The sequence below is a fragment of the Ascaphus truei genome, chromosome 20, assembly GCF_040206685.1.
Source record: "Ascaphus truei isolate aAscTru1 chromosome 20, aAscTru1.hap1, whole genome shotgun sequence".
NCBI lineage: Eukaryota > Metazoa > Chordata > Amphibia > Anura > Ascaphidae > Ascaphus > Ascaphus truei.
This window is the reverse complement of record NC_134502.1, coordinates 23557018-23582333: the sequence shown is the minus strand read 5'-3', so window position 1 is coordinate 23582333 and position 25316 is coordinate 23557018. Positions and strand designations below refer to the sequence as shown.

General features: G+C 44.9%; 1 protein-coding gene across 6 annotated transcripts in view; it reads right to left on the bottom strand.

Annotated features, from left to right (window-relative positions):
• Positions 1–1016: 1016 nt before the first annotated feature.
• The window catches only part of PDE4A (phosphodiesterase 4A), a 375781-nt gene continuing 351481 nt past the window's right edge, over positions 1017–25316 (bottom strand). For all 6 annotated transcript variants that reach the window (XM_075577433.1, XM_075577431.1, XM_075577432.1 and 3 more), the window contains 7 exons: positions 19825–19923; positions 17787–17951; positions 16442–16541; positions 13172–13326; positions 11402–11524; positions 10041–10223; positions 1017–9894 (listed from right to left, as the gene is read on the bottom strand). In XM_075577433.1, coding sequence (XP_075433548.1) covers positions 9493–9894; positions 10041–10223; positions 11402–11524; positions 13172–13326; positions 16442–16541; positions 17787–17951; positions 19825–19923 — 1227 coding nt within the window. In that variant the 3' untranslated portion in view covers positions 1017–9492. The remainder of the gene's footprint in view (positions 9895–10040; positions 10224–11401; positions 11525–13171; positions 13327–16441; positions 16542–17786; positions 17952–19824; positions 19924–25316) is intronic.

The following is a 25316-nucleotide window of genomic DNA, read 5'->3' as shown; positions in this document are numbered from 1 at the left end:
ATGACCAAAATATGATTTGAGCATGAAGTGAGAAAAGTTATTGAAGCAACATAGAGAAGGGAGGCTTGAAACCACAGTCCCTAAAAGATTAGTGGGGAGGCCTTCATCCAGTAGGGGATTGTTAAAGCCTGAAGATGATGACATATATAGCTCATCGTTGGTCTTTTGATAGCCCTTGGAATCCAGTTAACTATCATCTTTGCCCAAGATAATTAATCAAAAGTAAGATGGGAGGATGAAATCGGGAAATGTGTTGGAGCAACATGAAGAGAGGCGTGCAACCGCAGTACCTGGAAGATCATTGGGGATGCTTCATCCAGCAGTGGGCCAACAAGGGCTGAAGATTATAATTAGATATATATGTGAATTAATATGTTTGTGTGTCTCTCGATGTTCCTTGGAATCCAGTTGGGTACCATGCTGTCCAAGAGGAGTGGATGAAATGAGAGAATGTGTTGGAGCAACGTGGAGAAGAGAGGCTGCAACCACACTACCTGGAAGATCATTGGAGAGGCTTCATCCAGCAGTGGATCGACAAGGGCTGAAGATGATGATGGTGATATGGTGGCAAGGTAGGAGAAAAAAGAGGGAGCACAAAAAATATGGTGGTATCAAAAGATTACCAAATGTATTAATGCATCAGAGCGTTATGTAGTGACGTTTCAGGACAGGAGTCCCTTCCTCAGAAGTGTTTGGTCTGAGGAAGTGACTCGTGTCCTGAAACGTTACTACATAACGCTCTGATGCATTAATACATTTGGTAATCTTTTGATACCACCATATTTTGTGTGCTCCTTCTTTTTTCTCCTACCTTGCCAGTATATAGGATCCAGCTTTGGGATGCCAGGATCAACGGAAGGTGAGCACCAAAAGCAAATACCTTGTTAAATTTCTTTAAACAGTGGTGTGCCATTTATAATCCTTTTTGATGGTGATATGGTGATATATATTATATAAATATATTATATTTACATATATATGGGAATGAAAAGAATACACAATATCTTGTTCATGGCTCTGTTCAGAAGCTGTAATTCATGATTTGGTACAGAGAACAGTGCAATGTAATACAACAATCTCAATAATAGTAATAACTCTACAATTTTTTTCCCCATTTTGTCTATAATACACCATATAAATATACACAGAGATTGCAGCTTAGAAGTCTCACCAGGAGCACCGACAGTGTCACCGCCTCTCAAACTGGCGGCGATCAACTGACGTATAATTTACAATCTGAACATTACAGTATGTACAAAAAAAAAGGAAATAACATTATATTTTTTTTGTTTGTTTTTATTTTTTAAACGAACCACGCGCGAGAACAGTATAATCTTTTTTTTGAAAAATAAAAACTGTACAAGAACCATTTTAAGGATTCGATTGAGGCTTAACCCCTTGGACGCCGGAGAGATGGGTTGAGACTCCTCCCGCCTCCGGCAGAAAAAGGGGGGTACAACCCAGCCAGCCCCAAGGGGAGAGAGGGTGGCCTTCAACAGTTGGCCGTCCCAACTCCCCCTGGCGCTGGGGGAGTTAAGTTAATAATTGATGGCTAAAAATAGAAATCAATTGCTACAGTACTGTGTACAGAAATGGCATATTTTTATCTTTTTGTTTTTCTGTCATTTTATCATTATTATTATTCCTTTTTTTTTTCCTCCTACCAAAATGAAGCAAACTTTCATATCCTCTTATTTATTGTCTAGTTTTGCGACACAACATAATATACGACAAGAGACCAAAAGGAGGGAAGCTAAAGAGAAATAAAAAGAGTTGTCCCAGACTTGCCACAATTTCCGATCGGGCGGTTGTTCGGCTGAAATTCCCCCATCCATTTCAATGGGGGGAATTTCGGCCAAAAACTGCCGCTTTGGGTGGATATTGACGAGGCCACTTGTTCATCCACTGCCTGTCATATATTTACTTAGTGATGTCTGTATTGGAAATTAAGATTTTTTTCTTCTGTCTCCTACGGACAATGCCTATTTTGTGGAATCTGTGGTCCGTGTCACACAACCCAACCCCAATTGTTCACGTGACCTTCAACTATCATGACGTGCATCAAATGATTACCGTTCATTCAACCCAACCAATTGTTCACGTGACCCTTCAACAATCATGACCTGTATGAAATGGTTTCCATTCACGCAACCCAACCCCAAACAATCGTTCACGTGTCCCTTCAACAATCATCACTTGCATCAAATGGTTTCCGTTCACGCAACCCAACCCCAAACAATCGTTCACGTGTCCCTTCAACTATCATCACGTGCATCAAATGGTTTCCGGGCACTCAACCCAATCCCAAACAATCGTTCACGTGTCCCTTCAACTATCATCACGTGCATCAAATGGTTTCCGGTATATGGTTTTGCTTTCTGTGACAATATAAAAGGAGAACAAAAAAGTCCCATCACTTCCTGTGCTAATCTCACAAATGCAACCTCAACAACATGACACATGGAAATACCATTTCTTGCCTGTGCGAGAAAAGGAGAACGCTTCAGACAGACAGACATGTTGGACAGTGTCTTCAGTATCCAAGAGTTTCAAGGAAGTTTGCGTACGCTTACTTTGCATTCCCTTTGACTCACAGGTTTGCAGTCTGAAAGGGAAGGCCGTTGTTTACTGGCCACGGAATAAAAAGGAGTATCAGAGAAAAGTCAATTTAAAAAGTCCACTTATCTGCCCAATTATTATTGTTATTAAAAGTCGACTTTCTTGTCTAGTTGGGTATGGAGCACCCCATTTACACATCAGTGCATACTTTGAGAGTGCAGCCCATAACATCTGGTGGATTCGACATTACAGTAAAAAGAAAGTACATCAGACATTTTTTTCTTTCGCTGAAACACCAACCTTCCCGAAACGTACGACATAAAAAAAACCCTGCTGTTGCCGGGCCCCCAGTCAACCAGTTTTTTAAAGAAAGTGACCAATTTTGGTTGGGGACCCCCATGAAACCATAAACGGGCCTGGGATGCATCCTACCCACAGGCTGTAAGCGGTTCAAAGAAGTTTGCTAGAACATCTAACCTAAGAAGTGTGGACGAAATAGAAAAATTCAACATTTTCTATTACATTTCGCCAGAGAAGAACATAACCTGAAATGTGGGTTTTGGAGGGAAGAGAGAGAAATGCCCGACTTTGGTGGGGGTACGAACGTGAAACCGTAAATAGGCCTATGATGCATCCTACCCACAGCTGTAAGCAGTTCAAAGAGGTTTGCTAGAACATCCAGCCTAGAAAGTGCTGGGAGAAAGTCAACATTTTCGGTTATATTTTGCCAGTAAAGAAACTAACCTGAAATATGGGTTTTGGAGAAGAGGAAGAGAGAGAGAAATGCCCGACTAGGTTGGGTATGAGCGTGAAACCGTAAATAGGCCTGTGATACATCCTAACCATGGGCTGTTAACAGTGGTCAACGTGTACGGTAGCTTGAAGCACAGGCTATGTAGGCTTACATTTACTAAATGGTGCTAGACCACATAACACCTTCCAGTGCCGAAAGACACCTTGGGCTATATGGCGTCTTCCAGCGCTGGAAGGTGCCCAGTGACATAGCTTGGCTTAGTGAATATAAACCATAATGTGTTTGGTTGGGCGACCAGAGAGGCTGTTGAACCTGACCTTGGATGCTACTAATGTCTCTGTTTTAGGTCCGTCTTGACATCTGTAGTGTCTTAACTCCCTTGTTCTGCAGTCACGATTAAGTGCTTGTAGGATTTCTGTCTTTGAAACCTGAACCAGTTATACCATCATTCCTTAATGACTAGGGCAATCAATATTTAATTCTGGATTGGTTATAGCACATTTCATTTTCAGGGGGGGGGGGGGGATTTGAGACCAGTTTCCGTAAAGCCATTTAGTTAAAAAAAACTGGAGAAGCAAGACAGAGGTAAAGTCTGCTTTAATTATACAGCAAGTTAACTAAATTGTGCTGCCCTCTATGATATGAGGTGAAGGTAACTCAGTGTAAAATAGGGAATAATGAATCTACTTTGATGAAATTCAAAAGAGGATTACTCGATTGATTGTATATATTTTTTTTCCATCTACATGTACGTATGTTGCAGAACTCACCAGTCATGCTAACTTACCCAAATTCGCTTTGCCTATGTTTTGTTTGAATGTGCAAAGAGGTTTGCAGAACATTTAATCTAAAAAATTGGGGCACAATTGAAAAAAGTCGGAAAGCGAAATTCAAAATTTTTGATGACATTTTGCTAGAGAATTTTCTACCCTGAAATATGGGATTTGGAGGGCCTCAAAATAGGAGAGGAGAAGGACATAACGCTATGTTAGTTATATCATACCTAACTGTGGGGTTACTCCCATCCAGACCCTGAAATAGGAGAGGGAAATAACGCTATGTTAGTTATATCATACCTAACTGTGGGGGTTACTCCCATCCAGACCCCGAAATAGGAGAGGAGAATAACGCTATGTTAGTTATATCATACCTAACTGTGGGGTTACTCCCATCCAGACCCCGAAATAGGAGAGGGAAATAACGCTATGTTAGTTATATCATACCTAACAGTGAGGTTACTTCCATCCAGACCCCGAAATAGGAAAGGGAAATAACGCTATGTTAGTTATATCATACCTAACTGTGGGGTTACTCCCATCCAGACCCCGAAATAGGAGAGGGAAATAATGCTATGTTAGTTATATCATACCTAACTGTGGGGTTACTCCCATCCAGACCCCGAAATAGGAGAAGAGAGGTAAATAACGCTATGTTAGTTATATTATACCTAACTGTGTGGTTACTCCCATCCAGACCCTGTAAATGTCCTATTTCAAGGTTTGGATGTAAGTAACGCCAAGTTTAGGTCTGCCCCAACTAAAGTAATGTCTCAGTGCTGTTTTTAAAAGTCCTCAGCCACTCTGTATTACCGTGACCCGTGCGTTTTGGGATGCCGAAAATTGCCAAAATTCGCTTCGCCTATCTCTCTCTCAAATGGTCAAAATAATAATAATAGAACATTTTAAAATACACCTCAAGTGCTTGTGTGAAATTTTCTCTGGCGAAATTCAAGATGACAATGCTGATAGGTTAGGAGGGGTACAGGAGCAAAACCCATATTCACATAGTTACATACTGTAGTAGATGAGGTTGAAACAAGACATGCGTCCATCAAGTTCAACCTATGCTAATTTTAGTTTAAAAACGGTCAAAAGTTTTTACAAAACTTTGGAAACATTCGATGTTTGGCGAATAAAAATAAATAAATGCCGAAATCTACAGTGCAGGGTTGAAAGGTTCTTGTTCTAACCCATATGTTTGAGGTTTCGGTGATGTCTCGGGGAATTGGTTCTAAATCCACTGCTTCTGAATTATCCCAAATCAGAATTAAATATTACATTCTATATATCTGGCTTCAGGGTGTTTTGGGAGTGTCAAACTGTGATACATCTCATTATAATCTGTGCACCGTGTAACTCCTCCCCGACTCCTCCTACTGACTCTCGCCAAGGTGGAAGCTGGGGCAGACGCAGAATGTGATACATCTCATTATAACCTGTGCACCATGTAACTCCTCCCCAACTCCTCCTACTGACTCTCCCCAAGGTGCATGCTGGGGCAGAGACGCAGAATGTGATACATCTCATTATAACCTGTGCACCGTGTAACTCCTCCCCGACTCCTCCTACTGACTCTCCCCAAGGTGGAAGCTGGGGCAGAGACGCAGAATGTGATACATCTCATTATAATCTGTGCACCGTGTAACTCCTCCCCAACTCCTCCTACTGACTTTCCCCAAGGTGCAGGCTGGGGCAGAGACACAGAATGTGACACATCTCATTCTAATCTGTGCACCGTGTAACTCCCCCCAACTCCTCCTACTGACTCTCCCCAAGGTGGAAGCTGGGGCAGACGCAGAATGTGATACATCTCATTATAATCTATGCACCGTGTAACTACCCCCAACTCCTCGTACTCACTCTCCCCAAGGAGCAAACTGGGGCAGACGCAGAATGTGATACATCTCATTATAATGTGTGCACCGTGTAACTCCTCCTACTAACACGCCCCAAGGTACAGGTTGGGGTAGGAGGGGCAAAATGCTTTCAAACATAGTGATGAGTGAAAATGCCCCATTTTTTCTCCAAAGTTGCATTGACACATACAAACAGGATGGGACTTCAGGATGGTTTAGAGCAGTGTTTACCAACATCCAGCCTTCAAGAACTCCCAACAGGTCAGGTATGAAGGATATCCCTGCTTCAGCACAGGTGGTTCAGTCAAAATGGCTGAGCCACTGATTGAGCCACTTGTGCTGAAGCAGGGATATCCTTAAACCTGACCTGTTGAGGTGGGTTTGTGCAGACTGGAGATGGGAAACTCCTAATTTAGAGCCATAACCTTTCTCCCCCTCCCCCCCTTTTTTTTGGAAGGCTAAACGTTTTACGCAAGAGATAGCGAGCGCCAGAAAGCGGCGATTAAACACACAAAGACGACTATTCCACAGGAGACACCCCAACCGTTCTTAAAAAAAAAAACAATCGAGGACAGCCCTTTAAATGAAAAAAATAAATAAAAACAACACGCGCGAACATACCCGATTTCTAGAACTGCATTCGACGGCAAAGTAAGATCAACCCCCACCCCTTTCCCCCGCCTCCGACATTTTGGCTTAAGGCAAATGTATGTAAGTGTGAAAATAGAAGTGGGAATGCAAGGCCTAGAAGCCGTGTCTCTTAAGCATCCAGAGTTTGCGGTTGTGAGGGGGATGTTTGCCAAATCCAGACGTCCAACGGCCTACGAGCTGTATGACCCCGGCTCAATTTCATTTCAGTTACTCAACACAGCTATGCGTCCCTTTGCAGACTGATGCTCACTTTTAGGCCTCGTCCAGGGCAAGAGCGCGCTTGCTTGCTCGCGCTCAAAACAATCAAACACAACCCTCCCCTCCCCCGTCCATAGTGTGCGCGTGCGTTCACGATAGCGTTGGGGGAGGCGCGATGCTCGCAGAGACAAAATATTTTCGTATTTGTCGCGCTTGCCCAGCTCACGGGCGTGGTTCAGCCAATGGGGCCCCGCCCCCACCCTATGCGCGCAACTAGCTGGCCAGGAAACGCACGACCAACATGAGCGCCTGACGTCACGGCGCTGGAGCGCCGGCGCGCTCACTTCTACCCTGGACGAGGCCTTAAGCTACTTCCGTGTAAATGTATATAGTGTAAGTATAACATGTCAGTAGGACCATTTTCAAATATATATATAGATTTTTTTAAATAATGTATCTAAAAAAAAAGAAATTACAATACATCTGGCGCCCCTACCCCTAACCTGGATAATTTTCCTGACCCGGCCCCTTTGACAAACTACTTCAAGAGCACTGGGTTACAGGAGAAATAGGTTAAAGGAGGAATCTGCCCTAACTAACCTCCATTTTTTTTTTTACAGGATGGGATCCGGGGGATGGGGTTGTCCAGAGCTGTAACGTGTTATTTTCAGCTTCGGGGACCCACAGCTTCCCGAGATATTTACCAGTGAAGTTACTGCCATTACTTCCTGTTTTTTTTTATAAAGGGGATTGAAATGGCTGTCCATTGATGTTGCAGCTTCCCATTGGCCCGAGATTTGGCAGCCATTTTGTTTCTGCTAAGGGCGATTTAACTTCACTTGTAAGTAGCTCAGGAACTGAGGGGTTACCTAGAGCTGAAAATAGTGGCATTTGGCTCAGAGGAGAGGGGGGGGGGACACCCCGGGTCCGTATCTTGTTAAGAAAAATGGGGGCAAAAAAAAAGGGGAAAAAAACAAGGAGGAACTGCTCATTTAAAGAAAAACTGAGCACGCTTTCTCCACTCCTGTGGAAATATTGCCAAGAAATGAGTCACTCATGTTACCTACGTGTATAAACACATTGAATGACTTAAACAAGTACATTTCGACCTACCCCAACTCTCTTGAGATATTTGATTACACGTGACTAGTAATCATTTTGAAACTATATAAAAAAAATAAACAATATAGACAATGGTAATGTGTCCAATGTAATCTGCCAATATAATGTTAATCTTGACGGAAATTTCCATCCTATTCCGGGTTCTATACCACCTGTCCACCTTCATTGTAAAGTGGGTGGCTGAGGTAACGATGAAATTGGCGTCTAACTGTGACTATCTGCCAGCTTTCAGCTTACAGACGATGTAGTATTTGGCAAACAATAAAGAAATGCAGCAGTCATGAGTGCGTTGGTGGGAAAATCCCCTCATTTTCATTCCCTTGCCCCTGACCCGTCACTTCATTCCCCCAGCTGTCAGCGTATCACCCCAATGTGCAAATGAAATAAAAATCCAGGAAGACTTTCAGTCGAACTGCAAGTGGATTAAAAAACAAAACAAACATAAAAACAACATCCCCTTCCCTGTTTTGTTTCGTGAAACTATGGCGTCAAAGCGGGTCTCGTAAGAGAAGCCAGTTAATAAGTTAAAACCCTTTAGAAAATATATATATATATATCTATGTCAAGAGAGAACAATACATCTATTATTATATATTTTTTTTTATATACCAAAAAGTGAATAAACCTTTTGTCCTCCAAGTCTATAAGCTAGCTGTTAAACTTCGCTGGATACTGTAGGTTTTAACACTACAAGAGCCTGTACGATAAATCATCCCCTACCCCGCAAAGGGTGTTTGAATAGTTCATGTCGGCACCCTGATGAAGTCAAAGTGCCCGCTTTTCTTAAGTATACGAGCCTTGAAGACACACAGAACGTCATTTAGCAGCGATGACGCTGTTAAATGTTTAACCAGAGGCCTGTGTCATGGGGGTGTTGCTTATGACACAGGATGACAGGAAAAAAAAAAAACCCGACAGAAATGAACACGCACATAGAAGGCACACCCTTTCTACTGTCTGCTTCCTTTGGCGCCCCTCCCGGAGTTTTAACATCCCGGAGAGTGGAACCAGCTGGCTCACATAGACGTCGTTTTTTTGTTTTTGACAAACTTTCCACGTTAAAAAAAAAAAAAAAAAGTTCCCACCGTGAAAACGAAATAAAAAAATAAAAACGTACATATCCATTCAGTTCTTAATTTTTTTTTGTTTTGTTTCTTTTCCCTGAAAAAAAAAATGGCTTTATCACTGCGAGCGCAAAAAAATTAAATACAATCGACAATACTTGGTTTCCTTGTTGCATCCGTTTGGAAAAAAAAAAAAAAAGAAGAAAAAAAAAAAAAAAAAAAAGAACGAGAATTAGAAAAGGAAAAAAAAATAATTTAAAAAAATTAAAAAATTTAAAAAGTTAGTTTCCAGAGCGTGTTTGTAACTTTCATATGGCAGCAGACTCCTATTCTGTGCAAAGTATCTGAATCTACAGTGGCTGTGTGTTTGTTCCCCTTGAGAATACAAAACAAAAAGTGAATTAAATAAATATGAAATAGGAAATAAATCACTTTTTGATCTCTGTGTAAAACAGTTTTTTTTGTTTTGTTACAAAGTTTGTAAGTTTTGTTCCAGCGAGGGCTAAAGCTCATAACTCCACAGGCGACGTGCTGTTTGAGAAGTCCTCGTTCTCTTCTATTTGTCCTTCCTGCATTGTACTATCCTCCTCTTGATTGAGCTCCGGCTCCTGGATTTCAGGAGCCTCGTGAGGGCAGCTGCCTTCTTCTTCTTCCTCGTCGTTGCCACAGTTCCTCTCCTTGTCTGAGTCCTCCCCTTCCTCCTCCAGCGTCAGCTCGAACTGGAACTTCTCAATACAGGCCTCATCGTCCTTGTCCGGGTCATCAGGTGGGGGGGAGGGACTCTGAGGGATCATGCCTTGATACCAATCCCTGTTGTCCTCCAGTGTGTCCAGAATATCCTGGGCATCAGGGTGCACCAGGTCGGACCAGGTCTCCCATAGAGGATGGACAATGTAATCTATGAATCCTACCTACAAATCAAAAGAAACACAAATGGTTAAGACAATATTCTTCCTTTAGAACCTCCTCTCATGTTACCCTTTTCCATCCATAGCGCAAAGCAGCTTCTCTTTCCCCCGAGTAAACATCTTGGCTGGTGTAGGAGTGGGTCGCTCACCTGGGATTTCTCCACGGAGGCCGTGTGCTTGTCACACATGGGACTTATCTCCATCCCCCTCTCTCTTTCTTTGTCCCCCTGTCGGAAAAACTCTTCCAGGATACGATCCGTCCATTGACGATAGAGCTCCAAGGGCTTGGTTGGGTTGCTCAGGTCGGCGCAGTGCACCATATTACGGAGGACCTACAGGAGAAGACAATAGAACATTTACTAATTAGGAGAGTCTTGCAAGAATCTCCACCGGTGGGCGTAGAGTCCAAGGGGCTCTAAGGCAATTGTCTTAGGATCAACGTCTTAAGGTCTCTGTTTCATTTTTACATGGTGTGGCTTGCAATTTGGGGAGTGTCCAAAGGACGAGTTAGGGACACCCAGGCCATAATAAGATGTATGATACCGTACATCACTTTCTCTTGTTTCCATATGGTCGTCTAAAATTCAGCACCAGATGGAAGGAACCGTTTGTAACTTAGACGCAACTAGTTCATAGACCCCTCCTTAAATCTGTTTCAGTCCCTCCAACATCTGAATTAAAAGTAGGCGAGCAATGTAACAAAGCAAATGCGGGGAACCAGCAGAATGTTGGGTTGTACGGGGAGAGGTGTTAGCAGCAGACAATGAGGGGTAGTGATGCACCCTTATAGATCATTGGTGGGGCCTCACCTAGAGTGTTAAATTCTGGAGAACGAATCTCCGGAAGAATGTAAATAAATTGGAGATTGGGCAAAGAGGGTTACTAAAATAGTGCCTGATGTACAGCATAAAATGTATCAGGAAATACTACAGGGCCTTAATATGTATAGATTAGAGACTGCAGAGGTTCTCAACTCCAGTCCTCAAGACCCCCCCCACCCCTAACAGGTCAGATTTTAAGGATATCGCAACAGTGATATCCTGGAAAACTGACCTGTTGGGCGGGGGCTTTGAGGTCTGGAGGTGAGAACCCCTGGAGTAGAGGATAGAAAGGGCCGGGATAGGATAGATATGACAGAATATGTCGTTAAATACATACAGGGTTTTCAGAGAGAGATCAAGTGATAGAACAAAAAGGTGGTGGCCTGAAGGTGGAGGGTGGGAGGCGCCGGGGAGATGTGAGGAAGTGCTTCTTCACGGGAAGGGTGGCGTGTTCATGGAATAGACACCCCACTGAGGTGGGAGGCGTTAACACCGCAAGGTTCAGGACATGCTTGGGACAGATGTGCGGCTCCATCCTGCCGATGAAGTGGGGTCTTACCTGCCGTCTAAATGCCGGGTTACGGTAACTCCTAGAGATATCAAGCGGCACGCTACAATCTGGCAAAAAAAAAGCCTTCTACTTCGGGGGGGAAATCACGAACATTGGCCCAATCGCTGTCGTTACCCACCTGTATCCGGTCTGTGTAGTTATCGAGTAACAGCACTCCAGAACTGGTCACCTTTTTGGTCTCCACCATGGTCTTCAGATCAGCCAACAAACTCATGTGTTTGGACATGTCCGTAGCCAGGACCTAGCCCATTCAAATAACAGAAAATGAATAAGTGACAGTATATATTATACATATATACATATACACCTTGTTGTACCTTTGTGCTGCTGTCCTACTGACCCTCCAACCGCCCGCTGACCTGCCTGTTGCTAGCCCGTTGACGTATCCCATGCATTTTGTCATTCTTTTTTCCCTAGCCTCTCTGCTTGGGAGTTCGCTCCATGTATAATTTATAATGATCACTAGGAACAAGTGGCAAACAGCTGTGTTGGCATCAGGTCAAAGCACGGATGCTGCATTGCACTTGTTTGATGTGTGACTTTAACGCCAAAAGGAGCAGTGTGTTTTACAACAAAAGGCGCAGATCCACCGACGGCCGTTACTAGCGTCAAAGAAAGGTTGTAGATCTTTTTTTTTTTTTTTTTAAGAAAGGAAAGGTATACAGGGATATACACACACACAGACATACGGAAAGGGAGTGTTAGCCACCGAGAGATGTTTGGGCCGCGTGTTAGCATTAGGATTAGGGGTTACGATTCTTAGGGTAGAGGGTTAAGGTTAGGGTAAGGAGTTAGGGATCTGGGTGTAAAGGGTTAAGGTTAGGGTTTGTTTAGGGTAAGGAGTTAGGGATTTGGGTGTAAAGTGTTAAGGTTAGGGTTTTTAGGCTGAGGGGGTTAAAGTTTCTAGGGGAGAGCGTTAAGGTTAGGGTTTAGGTTACTGATGAAGTAATATTGCTGAAATGAAGATACTGTTGATATATCACTGAAATAGACTGGGGGGGGGGTCTCTGGAGAAGGATTGAAAGCGATGTTCTGTTTCCATTTTGTCTGTTATGTTTTCCAGTATCCATTTTGTGTGTAAGATGTGTGGTGTGGTTTCGCTTCTAAGTAGATTTACGACAGTGCCTGAAGTAACGCCCACATTCCGAGTGAAAGTATGTACCGGGTACCTATTCAGAGATGTTTTAAGCCAGTTCAAACCAGGTTGTAATAATCTGTAAAATGATTGGTTTAAGAATTAAGGAGTGGTTAGTATAATCTGCCTAGTAACACATTTCAGAGAGTCTTATAGAGTTTTGAATGAGTATGATCATACTTTACAATAAACTGCTCATTATCAAATGAACCCCGTTTGTCAGTTTGGAACATTGCCATTAGGGTTTTAAGGGTTAAGAGTTTTAGGATAGGGTTTTTTGGTTTGTAGGGTAAAGGGTTATGGTTAGGGTTTATAGTGTAAGGGGTTAAGGTGTTTAGGGTAAGGGGTTATGGTTTCTAGGGTAAGGGGTTAGGGCAGGGGTGCGCAAACTTCTGGCCCTGTGCCCCCTTCCCCAGTGCTTGCGCCCCCACCTGGTATTCGGCGTCAAATGACGCCGCGGTGTCATGTGGCGACGCGTCACCAAAGCCGTCGGAGAGAAGGTAAGTTAGTTACAGAGGCCACGCGCGGTCCCCCAGGATTTCATTTAAATGCCTCGGGGGAGAGCATGGGACCTCTGCAACCGCTGCGCCCCCCAGTTTGCGCATACGTAGGGGATACATTGCCTGTGGTGATAAACTGTCCAGACGGCCAAATGTCCTAGGCGCATACAGTATATATATATATATATACACACAGACATATTCCTTCAATATATCACACACAGCATACTGTTATCCCCACCCGCCTCTTTACCATGTCGATGACCATCTTTCTCATGTTCTGCCTCTGGCGTTTGGTCAGGTTCTGGAAAATGTCACAGTTCTCCTCCTGCAGCAGCTTAAAACCGACGGCCAAGTGATGGTTCTCCAACACCGACTCGTCGTTGTACATCAACGCCAGCTCCGAATCTAGACACAAAAAGTAAACACAGTGATTCACCTGGGCCCCTTCTCCCCGAGTGCCGAAACGTCCAGAAGACCATTACAATGCCAAATGGTCGTGGTGCGGTCAATCGAAAATTATAAGAGCAGGTAACGTTATTACAACTTGTCACAAACGTAAGATCTGAGGACCCCCAGGTTCCCAAGACACTTACCGGGAAAGGTGCCGGCACGGAATGTCTTCTGGAGAAACAAAATGGTGGTTTAAGTGAAGCAGGCCAATAGGAAGCAGTGATGGATGGTTTCCATTGACCCGCCTCAAGCGAGGTGTTAAATACACGGAAGTAACCGGCGGCACCTTTCCCAGCACGCATATCGGGAAGCAGGAGGTACCCGGAGCTGAAATGACCGTGGTTCAACTCCCAGAACCCCCTGCTTCACATCTATGTAATACAACAAGAGGGAGTAAGGAATGGGCGGCTCCTTAAAGATCTCATGAGCCGGTCCTCTGAAAATTGGCGCAGTGCCCACACGAGGAAGCGGAAGACGCACCAAAGATTAGTCTTGTGTAAGGGGTGTGTCTGCACCTGAAACCAAGGGGTTAGGGTGACCAAACAGGATACAGAAGTAGCAGACGTTATCACCCCTCCATTAACGCAAAATAACGCCTTGACCAACGCGTGCATTATCGCCTTAACCATTGTTTTCCATAGCGCTACTCTTACGAGAAAAAAAAACGCGCCAATGTCCTGACGTTTCTTACATCTGCAGGACGGGAAAGGAGGATGCGAAATAACGGGGGAGTTTTTCCCCCGCTCTCGAAACGGCTTACCAGTTAACTACCAGGCTATCCTAACGAAAGCCAAGGATTAAATGGAGACCGAGGTTCAACAGCAGATAGGAAAATGGTCCGAACATGGTTTGGCCAAGTAGAACTTGACGGCAAAGTAGAACCACTTGGCTGAACCCAGTCTGCCCAATTCCTATCTGCTGTAGAACCTCAGATCCTAATTGATCGTTGGCCTTCTTTCGTATTTAGCATGGCCTTCTGTCTATCCCAGAAGACGCCAACTCCAGCCCTCACGGGCCACCGGCAGGTCAGGTTTGATGGACATCCCTGCTGCAGCACAGGTGGCTCTGACACTGAGCCACCTGTGTTGAAGCCGGGGTTTTCCTTAAAACCTGATCTGATGGTGGCCATGGAGAACCGGAGATGGCCAACCCTGGTCTATCCCAAGCATGGTAGATTTCCCATATTGTATAACATAGAATTTTGCCGGCAGGTAAGAACCAGGTTGTAGGAGAGAAATTCCAGGATCACGTAGGGTCGGAGGTTCTACAGCGGATAGGAAAATGGGCCAGACGGGCGGGGGGGGGGGGGGAGGGGCGGAAAATGGTTCGTATCTGCCGTCACATTCGGTTTCTATCAGGCTAGTTTTTACAGTTTCACCTCCCGGTCCTGATGAAGGTATGAGTTAAAGCTGCAAACCAAGCAACATCCAACATGTGTGTTTTTTTTAATAAATCAGTTCTGTACTATGAGAAAATACTTGTAGCCTTTGTTTTTTTTTTTTAAATCAACTCTGAGTGACATTAATGTATTATAATGTAACAAGCATGTTATGTTTCTATAGCAACCACTTACAAAGTCACATCCCCTTCCTCTTCTGAAACAGGCTCTGTTTGAGCACTGCCCTTTTTCTAGCAGTGCAACAATTGTATCTAGTGATTGCCTGGTCACGTAATCTTCCCCACAGAACTTTGCCTCTTTGGTCCTCTACTGCTGCACTGACAGCCATTTGGTGAACCCCCGAGACGAATTTTCGCCGATCGATCACAGGAGAACGGATCGATCGGCAACTTAGCCAATTACTTATTATTGTGTGGATTGTATTGACGCGCATATTAAAGGAGGGGGGGGGGAGACGGCAGCTTGGACGATACGTTGACGACCGATGCTTAGTCATTTAGGTTAGACTGGTTTCGGCATCGGTTTCTTGGGCAATTTCACCTCCCACCAAAATGTTCTTTAATCCCCCCCTTTTATTGGAAATATCCCGCTTTCCTTTTTTTGGTTTTCGAGGCATCTCATTTATTTATTGATGAGCGCACTACGGCTGGAACCGAAGAATCGGCTTATCACGCACGTGGCTATAACTGGCCCGCTATTTCGTGGCCTGCAAACGGCGTGTTCTCATTCCAGGGCGAGATTCCATTTTTTTTACGGACCCCCTAACCCCCCAAATTTCGCGTCTACACGAATCGCGCAGTTCTGTAAACCTCTTGTTTTCGAGTGACTTTGGCTTCCTTCTCCAAGACATATATGTCTCCTATGACCCGTTCAAGAGGCAATCCAAGGGAGCAGATTTGTTTTTAGCGAATGTCATTTTTATTTATATAGGGGGGCCGCTGGAGCTGAACCCCACTAATTTCAGCTCCGGGGACCCCCTGCTTCCAGAGATACTTACCTGCAAAGTAGGTGCCGGTAGCCGATCTACAAGCGTTCACAATATGTCCGCTCTAAAGCCATGACATCATCGGTGTGGTCTCCTATTGGCCCATACGATGCGGGAGTTTCAAACTTGAAAGCAGCTACCGGCACCTACTTTGGAGGCAAGAATCTCCAGAAGTAGAGGGTCCCGGGGGTTAAAATCAACGGGGTTCATCTCCCGAGACCCCCTGCTTCAATTCCATATTAAAAAAAAAAAAAACCTTTAAAAGAAAATCCGCCATCTTGGATTGCTCCTTTAATGTACTCTAAAACAGCAATCCCACCAAGAAGCCTATATACGTTTAACTCATACAGTATAATGTTATTATCTTGCCCCACCCCTCCCCCCCCCTGAAACTGTCGTTCTTTTCCTTCATCTCTTGTTTTCCAAGGTTACCAGGCTGAAGGGCGCCATTTTAAGTTCCCCCGGCACTTCGTACGTTCCAAACGCTTCTATCTCCTGAACGGAGCGCCGGCTTAATAGAAACAAGGGCAGCGTTGGACATGGGATGAAGATAATCTGCCAGTAGCTGTTGTAATTACAGAACAGAGGCTCCGTGTTTCAAGGGCCACAAGCTCTGCGAGTGGCATCGGACATCAGCTCTTTTCAAGCGTGAGGGGGGTGGGGGGGAAACGGGCGCCTCCACTTACTTGTGTTAATAAGAAACTGGTTGGAAACCCCGGGATGATCCACGTCGTGGATGGCCGCAGCAAAAATGGCCGCCAGAATCTCCAAGTCGGTAAACACAGCCTGCCAGGAGGGGGGAGGGGAAACAGGAGACGGGTTATGGCTTTTTGTCCCCACCCATACATAGAAATTCAGATAGGGCCGGGAAGGAAGTATAGCGATTTCTCTCGCGGGGAAATGAAGTTATTGGGACCCGTGTATTAATCGTGTATTAATTGTGCCTATGCCAGGAGTGGCCAACTACAGTCCCCAGGGGCCATCAACTGGCCACGTTTGAAGGCTATCCCTGCTTCAGCCCAGGGGGCTCAATCAGTGGCTCAGTCATGGTGACCTGTTGGTGGCCCTTGAGGACTGGAGTCGGCCACTCCCGATATAAAATGTTGTTTTTAATTTAAATGAATTTAAATGAATTTCATTAATTTGCTCCAGCGCAAAGCGATATGACTATTATAAAAGAATATATATATATATATATATATATATATACATATATATACACACACACACACACACACACACACACACACACACACACACACACACACACACACACACACATACACACAAACATATTGCGGTTACTTGTTTATTTCTAATGATACATTTCCAACTTTGACACAGTAGAGGACATCAGTAAAGATGTCTGCGTTGGCATTTTGAGATGGCGTACCTGGTTCTGCTGCTTACATGGCATAACTAATGTTACTTTTGTTGCCAGTGTACAATAGACCAGCGATTCCCAACAAGGGGTGCGTGAGGTGTCTTTTAGGGGTTCACCCAAACCAATTTGCAATGGCAGCTCGCAGGCAGTATAGCGGGCTCCTGGGCCCATGTGGGGGCTGCGCACTTAGTAAGGCCCCAAAACTGCACCTTGGCGTGGGGAGGTATACCTGTCAATTACAGCAAGCGCTTCCCAGAAAGCGCTTTGCATCCACAGCAGCAAGGCATTGTGGGGGTGTGACTTCGGAAGCCTCCGCAGTGAGTGAAAGCTATACCCCCCCCCCATGCTGCCTGCACACACTGAGGGGCAGTTTGGGGGATTATTAAGCGTGTGTTCCCCCCACGAGCTCAGGACACTGGGAGCGATCACACCCGTTCTGTTGGTGATAGTCTGAGGAGTCGGTAAGAAGATTTATTCATTAGGGAACAATCCGCGGAACAAATGTTTTCTAGCCGGGGTGGAGGGGGAGGGGGCACAATGTAAAAAAAGTTTCTGTTATAGACTATTTATGTACGTGGCCAAACTGTTGTATGAAATTTGTATGTAAGGTCATGAAACGATTCTCCCAAAACATGGCCGACTCTCACATCTAACGCCGGCGTGGACAGGAGGATGTGCGTTGACTGCGTGACGTCGGCCGCGTGCAGGCTGTTGTGGTAGGCCACGTCCGCATGGTAGTGGTCCTCCAAAGTCATCATGTACGTGATCAAGGTGTCCACCGGGATCTTGAAGGTTTTAAGCAGCTCTCTCTCCTGGGCGGACCGGCCAACAAATAAAGAGAAAGGCGGGAAATGAAATCCTCTCCCGATGATAGACAGGCCGACCGATAAACATCGTCTATGGAACAAGGTGAACATTCCCATAAATATGTCCCGTCATGAACTCTTCGCTACCCAAAGGATTCAATAGTTGAGGTCATACAGGACAAGTGGAAATAAAGATGTAGAATTTAATGGTCACCTTTCGCGTGTTACGTTTCTGACTTTTTGATGTCGTGTTTCATATTTGTATATTTCTTTCTTCTATGGCAGATCTATCCAGGCAGAAGGTGTCACGTGTCTTTTTGGATGTGTATTTGGGACTTTGCTGTGGGTAATTAATGTTGCATAGTTGCATAGTGGAAAGGGGTTGAATAAAGGCATATGTCCAACAAGTTCAATCAATGTTAAATTTAGACAGATACTTAATTCTCCAGATTTCCCTCTGCTCTCCTATTTCGGGGTCTGGATGGGAGTAACCCCACAGTTAGGTATGTTATAACTACCATAGCGTTAGTTCCCTCTCTCCTATTTCGGGGTCTGGATGGGAGTAACCCCACAGTTAGGTATGATATAACTAACATAGCGTTATTTCCCCCTCCTATTTCGGGGTCTGGATGGAAGTAACCCCACAGTTAGGTATGATATAACTAACATAGTGTTATTTCCCTCGCGTATTTCGGGGTCTGGATGGGAGTAACCCCACAGTTAGGTATCATATAGGTATGAGTCTGGATGAGAATAACACTAAGACACACTTACCATCACATTATTAGAAGATAACACAAACTTATGCCACAAAACCATGACATTAGCCTGTGCTAATGAGATGTAGTTCAGACGCGGTTTTTGCATACAGTATAATTAGCTGTGAGGATACACGTTAACCTCGGGAACACAAGGTCCGCTCCCATTTTATGTAACCTCATGGATTTAACTAGCTCTGTGAATCTATCCCCAAGTCGTTTATCCTTCACTTTCATAGTGTAGAGAACCAGTTCCCCATGTTTTTACATTTTAATGAAAAATAAGTCCTTTTGGGAAAAAGCTAAATCAGATCTAAATAAGGTGTGTTCTTTCAACACCAGGACTACTACCTGTACCAGGGGCGTGGCTATAGCCTGGGCAAAGCCCGGGGGCCTGAGCTTGTGGAGGCCCGCTCTCCCGCCCTGTTGGCGGCCCATCTCTCTCTCTTCTCCCCCAGATAGAGGCAGGCGGAGGGGGGGGAGATGATCGTACGCGGCAGCCGAGGGCCGCCAGCGTTAAGCAGAAAAGCAGTCAGCGGAGGAGTTAGGCGTTCGCACGGAGGCAGAGCAGGACGGCTGGGGAGGAGCGCTCCGCAGCGCTTCCGACCCAGAAAGTCTTTCTTACTTCCGCTGTCTATGCTACTACAGCACGCTCCTCCCCGGGCCGTCCTGCTCTGCCTCCGTGCATCTCCTAACTCCTCTGCCGACTGCTTTTCTGCTCAGCGCTGGCAGCCCTTCGCCGCCACCACGCACCATCATCTCCCCCCCCCCCCGCCTGCCTCTATCACCAGCCTGTCCCACAGGTAGGCCTACTGGAGGGGGAGAGAGCTGGAGGAGGGGGAGAGAGCTGAGGGGGAGAGAGCTTATGGGTCCCGGAAAAAATGTTTGCCTGGGAGGACCGCGCATGTCTAGCTGCGCCACTGACCTGTACACAGCACCATCCTACAGAGGTTGACTACAGGTCCGGAATTGAATGCATGTTTACATCCCCCTCCCAGAGAGCGTTCAACACTGACAATTACCCAGGATCCCCTTGAGGTTGAAACCGTTTCTTTCAAATCAAGTGCAACTCCCTATTGTTCCGGAGCAGCAATCCTATCCGGAAGGCCCACGGTCCTTACCTGGAATATGGTGTACATTATACAGCCCAGCGGCCGATTCTTGGAGAATTCCGCCACTCGGAAAATATTAAGGCCCCACTTGTTTATGTTATCCAGTTCCTGACAAAAAAAAAGGAGTGAGGGTTACCGAAAAAAGGCATTAATAATCCATGGCTCACCCTTTTTTCTTTTGAACACCGGTTATAACCGAATGGAGAAACTGGAAGAAAACGCCTGTATTTTAAGGTGTTTAAGGCCCAGATACACAAAATGGCGCGAAGCTTGAGTACGCCTCAGCTCCGACTCATATGTATGGGAGTATGCGTGCTAAAGATTAGCGCTGTTGTATGTATCTGGGCCTAAGTGCCTTGTTGCCAATGTATCCTTACACGCTATAAATGGCATGCCTTTCCTTTGCTGCCTTAATATCATATTTATATATAATTGTTTGCATGTCAGGTCCAAAGAGCTTAGCCCAATTGTTTAATACATATCAAAATAGTTTGCTTTCTACTAGGACAGTCCTAGGCCTACCCTATCTTACCTTGCTCAGTCTTACCCTACCCTATCTTACCTTGCTCAGTCTTACCCTACCCTATCTTACCTTGCTCAGTCTTACCCTACCCTATCTTACCTTGCTTACAGGTCTACCCTATCTTACCTTGCTCAGTCCTACCCTATCTTACCTTGCTAAGTCCTACCCTATCTTACCTTGCTCAGTCCTACCCTATCTTACCTTGCTCAGTCCTACCCTATCTTACCTTGCTCAGTCCTACCCTATCTTACCTTGCTAAGTCCTACCCTATCTTACCTTGCTCAGTCCTACCCTGTCTTACCTTGCTAGGTCCTACCCTATCTTACCTTGCTCAGTCCTACCCTGTCTTACCTTGCTAAGTCCTACCCTATTTTACCTTGCTAAGTCCTACCCTATCTTACCTTGCTAAGTCCTACCCTATCTTACCTTGCTAAGTCCTACCCTATCTTACCTTGCTAAGTCCTACCCTATCTTACCTTGCTAAGTCCTACCTTGTCTTACCTTGCTAAGTCCTACCCTGTCTTACCTTGCTAAGTCCTACCCTATCTTACCTTGCTCAGTCCTACCCTATCTTACCTTGCTCAGTCCTACCCTATCTTACCTTGCTAAGTCCTACCCTATCTTACCTTGCTCAGTCCTACCCTATCTTACCTTGCTCAGTCCTACCCTATCTTACCTTGCTAAGTCCTACCCTATCTTACCTTGCTCAGTCCTACCCTGTCTTACCTTGCTAGGTCCTACCCTATCTTACCTTGCTCAGTCCTACCCTGTCTTACCTTGCTAAGTCCTACCCTATTTTACCTTGCTAAGTCCTACCCTATCTTACCTTGCTAAGTCCTACCTTATCTTACCTTGCTAAGTCCTACCCTATCTTACCTTGCTAAGTCCTACCCTATCTTACCTTGCTAAGTCCTACACTATCTTACCTTGCTAAGTCCTACCCTATCTTACCTTGTTAAGTCCCATCCTATCTTACCTTGCTAAGTCTTACCCTGTCTAACCTTGCTAAATCCCACCCTGTCTAACCTTGCTAAGTCCCATCCTATCTTACCTTGCTAAGTCCTACCCTATCTTACCTTGCTAAGTCCTACCCTATCTTACCTTGCTAAGTCCTACACTATCTTACCTTGCTAAGTCCTACCCTATCTTACCTTGCTAAGTCCTTCCCTATCTTACCTTGTTAAGTCCCATCCTATCTTACCTTGCTAAGTCTTACCCTGTCTAACCTTGCTAAATCCCACCCTGTCTAACCTTGCTAAGTCCCATCCTATCTTACCTTGCTAAGTCTTACCCTGTCTAACCTTGCTAAGTCCCACCCTATCTTAACTTGCTAAGTTCTACTCTATCTTACCTTGCTAAATCCTACCCTGTCTAACCTTGCTAAGTCCTATCCTATTTTACCTTGCTAAGTCCTACCCTATCTTACCTTGCTAAGTCCTACCTTATCTTACCTTGCTAAGTCCTATCCTGTCTTACCTTGCTAAGTCCTACCCTGTCTTACCTTGCTAAGTTCTACCCTGTCTTACCTTGCTAAATCCTACCCTATCTTACCCTGCTAAATCCTACCCAATATTACCTTGCTAAGTCCTACCCTGTCTTACCTTGCTAAGTCCCACCCTGTCTTACCTTGCTAAGTCCAAACCCTATCTTACCCTGCTAAGTCCTACCCTATCTTACCTTGCTAAGTCCTACCCAATCTTAACTTGCTAAGTCCTACCCTGTCTTACCTTGTTAAATCCTACCCTGTCTTACCTTGCTAAGTCCTACCTTGCTAAGTCCTACCCTATCTTACCTTGCTAAGTCCTACCCTATCTTACCTTGCTAAGTCCTACCCTATCTTACCTTGCTAAGTCCTACCTTATCTTACCTTGCTAAGTCCTACCCTATCTTACCTTGCTAAGTCCTACCCTATCTTACCTTGCTAAGTCCTACACTATCTTACCTTGCTAAGTCCTACCCTATCTTACCTTGCTAAGTCCTTCCCTATCTTACCTTGTTAAGTCCTACCCTATCTTACCTTGCTAAGTCCTACCCTATCTTACCTTACTAAGTCCTACCCTATCTTACCTTGCTAAGTCTTACCCTGTCTAACCTTGCTAAGTCTTACCCTGTCTAACCTTGCTAAGTCCCATCCTATCTTACCTTGCTAAGTCTTACCCTGTCTAACCTTGCTAAATCCCACCCTGTCTAACCTTGCTAAGTCCCATCCTATCTTACCTTGCTAAGTCTTACCCTGTCTAACCTTGCTAAGTCCCACCCTATCTTAACTTGCTAAGTTCTACTCTATCTTACCTTGCTAAGTCCTACCCTGTCTAACCTTGCTAAGTCCTATCCTATTTTACCTTGCTAAGTCCTACCCTATCTTACCTTGCTAAGTCCTTCCCTATCTTACCTTGTTAAGTCCTACCCTATCTTACCTTGCTAAGTCCTACCCTATCTTACCTTACTAAGTCCTACCCTATCTTACCTTGCTAAGTCTTACCCTGTCTAACCTTGCTAAGTCTTACCCTGTCTAACCTTGCTAAGTTCCATCCTATCTTACCTTGCTAAGTCCTACCCTGTCTTACCTTGTTAAATCCTACCCTGTCTTACCTTGCTAAGTCCTACCCTGTCTTACCTTGCTAAGTCCTACCCTATCTTACCTTGCTACTGTAAGTCCTACCCTATCTTACCTTGTAAGTCCTACCCTGTCTTACCTTGCTAAGTCCTACCCAGTCTTACCTTGCTAAGTCCTACCCTGTCTTACCTTGCTAAGTCCTACCTTGCTAAGTCCTACCCTATCTTACCTTGCTAAGTCCTACCCTATCTTACCTTGCTAAGTCCTACCCTGTCTTACCTTGCTAAGTCCTACCCTGTCTTACCTTGCTAAGTCCTACCCTATTTTACCTTGCTAAGTCCTACCCTATCTTACCTTGCTAAGTCCTACCTTATCTTACCTTGCTAAGTCCTACCCTATCTTACCTTGCTAAGTCCTACCCTATCTTACCTTGCTAAGTCCTACACTATCTTACCTTGCTAAGTCCTACCCTATCTTACCTTGCTAAGTCATTCCCTATCTTACCTTGTTAAGTCCTACCCTATCTTACCTTGCTAAGTCCTACCCTATCTTACCTTACTAAGTCCTACCCTATCTTACCTTGCTAAGTCTTACCCTTTCTAACCTTGCTAAGTCTTACCCTGTCTAACCTTGCTAAGTCCCATCCTATCTTACCTTGCTAAGTCTTACCCTGTCTAACCTTGCTAAATCCCACCCTGTCTAACCTTGCTAAGTCCCATCCTATCTTACCTTGCTAAGTCTTACCCTGTCTAACCTTGCTAAGTCCCACCCTATCTTAACTTGCTAAGTTCTACTCTATCTTACCTTGCTAAGTCCTACCCTGTCTAACCTTGCTAAGTCCTATCCTATTTTACCTTGCTAAGTCCTACCCTATCTTACCTTGCTAAGTCCTACCTTATCTTACCTTGCTAAGTCCTACCCTGTCTTACCTTGCTAAGTCCTACCCTGTCTTACCTTGCTAAGTTCTACCCTGTCTTACCTTGCTAAATCCTACCCTATCTTACCCTGCTAAATCCTACCCAATATTACCTTGCTAAGTCCTACCCTGTCTTACCTTACTAAGTCCCACCCTGTCTTACCTTGCTAAGTCCAAACCCTATCTTACCCTGCTAAGTCCTACCCTATCTTACCTTGCTAAGTCCTACCCAATCTTAACTTGCTAAGTCCTACCCTGTCTTACCTTGTTAAATCCTACCCTGTCTTACCTTGCTAAGTCCTACCCTGTCTTACCTTGCTAAGTCCTACCCTATCTTACCTTGCTACTGTAAGTCCTACCCTATCTTACCTTGCTAAGTCCTACCCTGTCTTACCTTGCTAAGTACTACCCAGTCTTACCTTGCTAAGTCCTACCCTGTCTTACCTTGCTAAGTCCTACCTTGCTAAGTCCTACCCTATCTTACCTTGCTAAGTCCTACCCTATCTTACATTACTAAGCCCTACAATGTCTTACCTTGCTAAGTCCTACCCTGTCTTACCTTGCTAAGTCCTTCCCTATCTTACCTTGCTAAGACCCACCCTGTCTTACCTTGCTAAATCCTACCCTCTCTCCTCTTGCTAAGTCCTACCCTTGCTAAGTCCTACCCTGTCTTACCTTGCTAAGTCCTTCCCTATCTCACCTTGCTAATTCCTACCCTGTCTTACCTTGCTAAGTCCTTCTCTATCTTACCTTGCTAAGTCCTACCCTGTCTTACCTTGCTAAGTCCTACCCTATCTTACCTTGCTACTGTAAGTCCTACCCTATCTTACCTTGCTAAGTCCTACCCTATCTTACCTTGCTAAGTCCTACCCTGTCTTACCTTGCTAAGTCCCACCCTATCTTACCTTGCTACTGTAAGTCCTACCCTATCTTACCTTGCTAAATCCTACCCTGTCTTACCTTGCTAAGTCCTACCCTATCTTACCTTGCCAAGTCCTACCCTATTGTGAAGCGGCATGTACATTAATGGCGCTATATAAATAAAGACATACAATACATATTACCTTGATAAGTCCTACCTGTCTTACCTTGCTAAGCCCTACCCAATCTTACCTTGCTAAGTCCTACCCTATCTTACCTTGCTCAGTCCTACCCTGTCTTACCTTGCTAAGTCCTACCTTGTCTTACCTTGCTCAGTCCTACCCTATTTTACCTTGCTAAGTCCTACCCTATCTTACCTTGCTAAGTCCTACCCTGTCTTACCTTGCTAAGTCCTACCCTATCTTACCTTGCTAAGTCCTACCCTGTTTAACTTGCTAAGTCCTACCCTATCTTACCTTGCTAAGTCCTACCCTATTTTACCTTGTTAAGTCCTACCCTATCTTACCTTGCCCAGTCCTACCCTATCTTACCTTGCTCAGTCCTACCCTATCTTACCTTGCTCAGTCCTACCCTGTCTTACCTTGCTAGGTCCTACCCTATCTTACCTTGCTAAGTCCTACCCT